Source organism: Macrobrachium rosenbergii, chromosome 8 (genome assembly GCF_040412425.1).
Source record: "Macrobrachium rosenbergii isolate ZJJX-2024 chromosome 8, ASM4041242v1, whole genome shotgun sequence".
Taxonomy (NCBI): Eukaryota; Metazoa; Arthropoda; class Malacostraca; order Decapoda; family Palaemonidae; genus Macrobrachium; species Macrobrachium rosenbergii.
In genome coordinates, this window is record NC_089748.1 from 46,895,098 (window position 1) to 46,901,097 (window position 6,000).

General features: G+C 36.9%; 1 protein-coding gene across 1 annotated transcript in view; it reads left to right on the top strand.

Moving 5' to 3' along the window:
• The window catches only part of LOC136841137 (uncharacterized), a 128,104-nt gene that overhangs the window by 21,532 nt on the left and 100,572 nt on the right, over positions 1 to 6,000 (top strand). Inside the window, exons 3-4 of the mRNA XM_067108182.1 lie at positions 2,223 to 2,440; positions 2,552 to 2,714. Of these exons, the coding sequence (XP_066964283.1) occupies positions 2,223 to 2,440; positions 2,552 to 2,714 (381 nt within the window). The remainder of the gene's footprint in view (positions 1 to 2,222; positions 2,441 to 2,551; positions 2,715 to 6,000) is intronic.

Consider the following 6,000-nt stretch of genomic DNA (forward strand, 5'->3'; position numbering starts at 1 on the left):
TGACCTCATAAGTCCCAGTGCTTGGCCTTTGGCCTAAATTCTATATTCAATTCAATACTGTAGATTTCACTGTGACAATAGGAAACTAACGTTAACTGCTGCTGAGAAAGTAAAGCTTTACGAAACAATAATTTGTGCGAGTATCCAGGACAACAATAATTGGGCAATTGGTTCCTTGGCCTAAAATGTCAATGTGATTAAGTCCATTAATTTTCCCCATAAGGTATTCATTCGTGTTCCCAGAAAGAGGGTCGTATTTTCCGCCCGAGGCTACAATTACCTACATGAATGATATTATTGTCGGCTTGCGGTTAATATTAGGCTCTGCCTGCTGAATGATATACGCCCGTAACTTCTGAACGAAAAAGAATCCTCATAATTATTCAGCTGACAGCGACAACAAGGTGCCGGACTTCTGGGAATCCTGAGTTATGTATCTTTGTGAAAGAGTCTCCATAGACTTCCAAAGACTGGTTTGCTAAATAAAGAAAATGCGATCGAAACGGAATATACGATTTAGGCCAAGGGCCAAGCACTGGGACCTATGATGTCATTCAGCGCTGAAACGGAAATTGAGAGTAAAAAAAGAAAAGGTTTGAAAGGTGTAACAGGAGGAAAACCTCGCAGTTGCACTGAAACAATTGTTGAGGAAAGCAAGATGGAAGAAAGAGGATATGAACGGAGGTAAAGTAAAAGGACTGAAAGGGGCTGCAGCCAGGGGCCTAAGGGACGCTGCGAAAAACTTTAAGTAATGTTTACAGTGCACCGCGTGAGGTGCACTGACGGCACTACCTCCTACTGGGGGAAAACAAATTACGTAAAGTCATTACGTGGAAAGAGCGGCATTCTTCAGACAGTATAGCAGGATAACAGTACGTTTTTATTCACATTGTCAAAGAAAACGCAACCGTGAATATTCAAGATGATTCAAGGCCACAGTGCAGGGGAACCCCCAACCCCCCTCCCAAACCCCCAACACAATATGGCGGACTTACTTTTGGCATGCTAAAACCACGTCGAATCGATGACGGGTAATTCTGAGTAAACAAAAGAGCATCGATCCACATCAGGAACCTGATATTGAGAGAGAGAGTTGCAGCCTTCTTTGTGCTGATGACGAGAATAAAGTCTATAACTGTATGTCTAGGGTCTATAGCCTCTTATTCTCGAAGAAACCTCCATTCTGTTTACTGCAGTTATTAGGGTACGTGTTTATGAATGATCGTGCTCTTAAACTATGCATGCGCAGTACGTTGACAGTGGAATGTACGCATGCGCAGCTGTAACGCTGTGAAATTCATGCTAATTTGATGACTGGCTAAAAGATTAGAGTGCTGTCATGTTATATGTTGAGACTGAAGTCTGTCATGGTATATTTAGCAAAAGTCTTGGATACGTTTTTTCAGAGGAATTTCGAGACTTTCCTTGGTTTCGGTATTTGGAAAATTAGACTATTTTTCTTGTAGGTATATAAAATAAACAAGAATTTCAAAGCTTTGCTGTAGCCCACAGAATTATCTAAATGTTCCTGTATTTATTGGTTTTCTTACTAGAATTCCGTAGTTAGGACATACATACCAAAATAAACACATAATATCCATACACTAAGGTAGCCATAGCTTCAAATTTGACAGCAATACGAGGAAAGGTCGAGACAACAAGTCCCAACCTTAGGTACGGTGCGGGACGTCATTGCGTTTAATTATAAAGGCATACACCTCTACATGCGCACATACAGCTGTCGAATAGAAAACCACAGTTTACTTTTGTACAGTTACTCGACCTTTCAAAATAGCTTTGCAAAATACTGCCTTTCAAAATAGCCTTTAGAAATACAGCCTTGCAAAATACAGTTTTGCAAAAACAGACTTTCAAAATTGAAAAACTTTCCAAATACAATCTTTCAAAATACAGCCCTTTCAAAATACAGCTCTCAGAATACAGCCATTTCAAAATATAGCCTTTCAAAATACAGCCTTTCAGAATAGAGCCTTTCAAAATGCAGCCATTCAGAATACAGCTTTCAAGATGCAGCTTTACTAAATACAGCCATTCAAAATCTTTTAAAATAGTCTTCCAAAATAACCTTTCAAAATACAGCCTTTCAAAAAGCAGCCATTTCAAAATACAGCCATTTCAAAATACAGCCTTTCAAAATACAGCCATTTCAAAATACAGCCTTTCAAAATAACTGTTTTAACGAACCAAAATTTCTCCGACAGGAACTTTGTCCGACCACGAACCTCTGCGTCCTGTCCGTTTGCAAAGACATCGACTACGCGAAGGTTCAGTACAACCACCTGAAGTGTCAGCATGGCCAAGTGCCCTGCGAGGCTGCCGGAGGGGCGTGCATGTGGCCGTGCCCTAAGCCCACGCCCCTGATGAATCCTTCGTCTCCTCTGAAGCCTTCTTGTGGGATGGGGAAGATCTTTTGCGACAGGTGAGGGCAAATTCTCTCTGTTGCACCTTATCTTTCTCTCTGGTTCTGTCATAATTCAGTAATTTCTTCTTCTTCCAACCTGTCATTGGCCTTCTGTTCCTCCTTCTGCAGGACGATGACCTGTACAGCCGAAGACGAGTGCTCCTCGTTGGACGACTACAAACCCGTCTGCAGCTTCGGCTCCACCTTCTGTCTCGCCCAGGGCGGTTGCGTCACCGGAGGTTGTGAAGACGAGCGGAAGACCGAACGCCGCTATTACTGCCCGCTGGGGAAGGTGAGTACCCGTCGATTAAGAGTTTTTTTGTTTACTATTTCGACTCATTCTGTAGTGTGCTTGTTTGTCTTAATAATTCGGTAGTCATTTGTCTGATTGTGAGCCTAAGATTTTTTTTTTTTTGTAGAATTTGGCAATTTAGAGTTTTGTGTTTAGAATATTGACTCATTCTTTCGTGTGTTTGTTTGTGTTAACAATTCGTTAGCCATTTTGTCTGATTCTCAGGCAAGATTTTTGGAAATGTCTGGCTTTTTTTTTTGCCATTTTTGATGCGTTTTACGCATTTGAATATAATAATTTTTATCTTGAATTACATAAAGAATTTTTTTTAGTGTAATTTTTTTATAATAAGATTTTGAACCAAAATTTTTTTTCCAGAATATAATGATATATACTTTTCCATCTTTTCACTTTATAATACCTCTTTTAAAACTCCTACTTTTGTAAATATTTACGAATTCTGAGCACGGTAGATATATGCATTTGAAGCACATTATTTAAATATAAAACTATATATAGTTTAAACAATATTTACTAACTGATCTCAAAACTCATGGGATGCAGTGTATTTTCCGTTGGTCAAACAAACATTTTTATCTGCGTACAGAGTTATGTCACATAAATATAAACATACACACATACTCTCACGCATTCACTGATATAGGCATATCATATTGTGCACACAGATATTATACGTGTTGACTGAAACTGTACATTTCCTCTCCACGTATTCACCCATTATCTCTAGGGTGTTTTTGTTCTTAAACGTGGGCATTAAAATTCCTGCATACTTTATGCAGTAAATGTGCCTCGCTGTCGAACTCCTCAGTTCCAGTGGTCCTTTATTCCTCACACCGTTGGACTGTGGAACAGTCTCCCTGAGGATGTTTTGCAATTGGAACCTCAAAAGTTCAAGCGAAGATGTTATGCATTACTATCCTGAAACAAATCTTTTTTTATTTTAATAATTTACTCACATTCTCAACTATTTATTAATGTGATAATTTATTTTTCTCTAATGACTGATCTCTTCCTTCGGTATGTCCTGTTACCCTCTGTTACGCCTTTCAAATGAACAACAGATTCTTTTGAAGCTTGAGTTTCAAGTCAGTGGCCCCCTTTGGTGGGCTTTCTCCATATGAAGAGGGTTCGTCTTCTGAATAATAATAATAATAATAATAATAATAATAATAATAATAATAATAATAATAATAATAGTAATAATAATTATCCAAAGACGTTATTTTCTTTAATATATTTTTACTCCTGAAGGATATAGCTGGAAGGTTATCGAGGTATTAAGTTTTGAAAAATCCCAGAAACAAATTTTGTATCATTTTTTCCAGTAGAGTAATTCATATTCATTCCCCTTTGTGAATGTCGTTATTATTATTATTATTATTATTATTATTATTATTATTATTATTATTATTATTATTATTATTATTATTATTATGCAGAAGCTAAACTCCCTATTCATATGGAAAAAGCCTTCAGGGGCCACTGACTTGAAATTCAACCTTCCAAAGAATATGAATAGTTCCATGAAGAACTGACGTTAATACCCCATTTCTCTCTCTCTCTCTCTCTCTCTCTCTCTCTCTCTCTCTCTCTCTCTCTCTCTCTCTCTCTCTCTCTCTCTCTCTCTCATAGCTCTTCGACTCATTTACGAAAAGTCAGCTTTTACTGTTGATATTCGCATTTTGCACCGAAGAAAATTTAATGTATGATAATGAGGTTCCGAAAACTCGAGAAAATAACGATTTTCCATTTTTTCTGTGACATAAATATGTATATTCATTCACAGTATATATTCATTATATCATTGTTTATTTATGACACATAATGACAGTTTAAATTTTCCCAGATCCTTAACAGCCCGGGACAGACATTACAACAGATCATATACACAGGTTTAACTGTACTAGACAGACAGTGCAATAAATCATACCCAGAGTTTCTTGACTGTATGGGACAGACAGGGGAACAGATCATATTATTTTCATTATTGGCGGGAGACTTTTCCTCCATCTTTTGTTTCTGTTTTATCGTCTTACACTGGACATCAATTTTGACAACAGCCACTTACATATAGGTTCCTAATTGCATGGTGTGCCCTCTATTGGGATTCGACTCGTACATAGCATGGTAGAAATTTTGTGAGTTTGTATTTTCAATATTATATATATGTTTTTTTTACTTCCCGTGACTTCTCTTCAAAAGACCGTATGGTAGGTGACAAACACAAATTGATATTGTCTTTTTCAATTCAGCTTCGCCCGAATCTTCAGACATTTCTGTTTTTATTTTAAATTTTGATTCACTTTACGTAACGATGAGGCTTATGCGTTGAGTCTTTTCAAGAGACTGTGGCTGTGACCGGACTTCCCTTGGATGTTCCAATAACGAAACTTTGCTTTGGAGCAAATACGACGACCGTCGACTCACTCCTCCCCCCCCCCTCCCCTTTTCTTGGTGACTTTTTTTGTTACATTTTTGAGATTTTCCGTGGAAAAACAGTGGCATTAATTCAGTGCCAAAGTCTATACATATTTCAGTATGGTTCTTTTTGTCGGTTCCTTCAATATTTGGAAAATGTTAACTCGTATGTGAGTGGCCACAAGATATGTACAAAACCTTTTAAAAATGTTCTGGTGAGGTGGAATCTCTGAAGCAATTCTGCTATTTACCAGTCGCCTTATGCTAGGTAGTACCCTTTCACTGAAATGTCCTGTAATGTTCTTTGATGTAATGCTGTTCATTAAAGTAGTCTGTGGTGTATTAGTATTTATTTTAACTGCTGTTTATATAAAAAAAAGGCAGTCTCAACAGTACAACAGTACAGTAGAACAGTTATAGATCAGAAATGTGAAGTTTTTTTATCAGGATTGTCTCTTAAATTCCTCTCCAAACGAAGCCATCATGGTTTCTTATAATGTACGTGTTTTTGTGGCCACTGACGTAATTATTAAAATCAAACAGTCTTTGTCATAATCTCCACACCCAAAAACACATGCACACACACACACACACACTCTATGTATATATATGTGTATATATGTATATATACATACAGTATATGCAGTGTATATATATATATATATATATATATATATATATATATATATATATATATATATATATATATATATATATATATATATATATATATAGTGTCATTCAGTTGGCACTAAACAGTTTCCCAACAAAACACAGTCATAGTCACCTTCTGCTGTTAACTGTACATAAATAAAAAAAAGACAGTTCCTCGAGTGTACGGAATCAA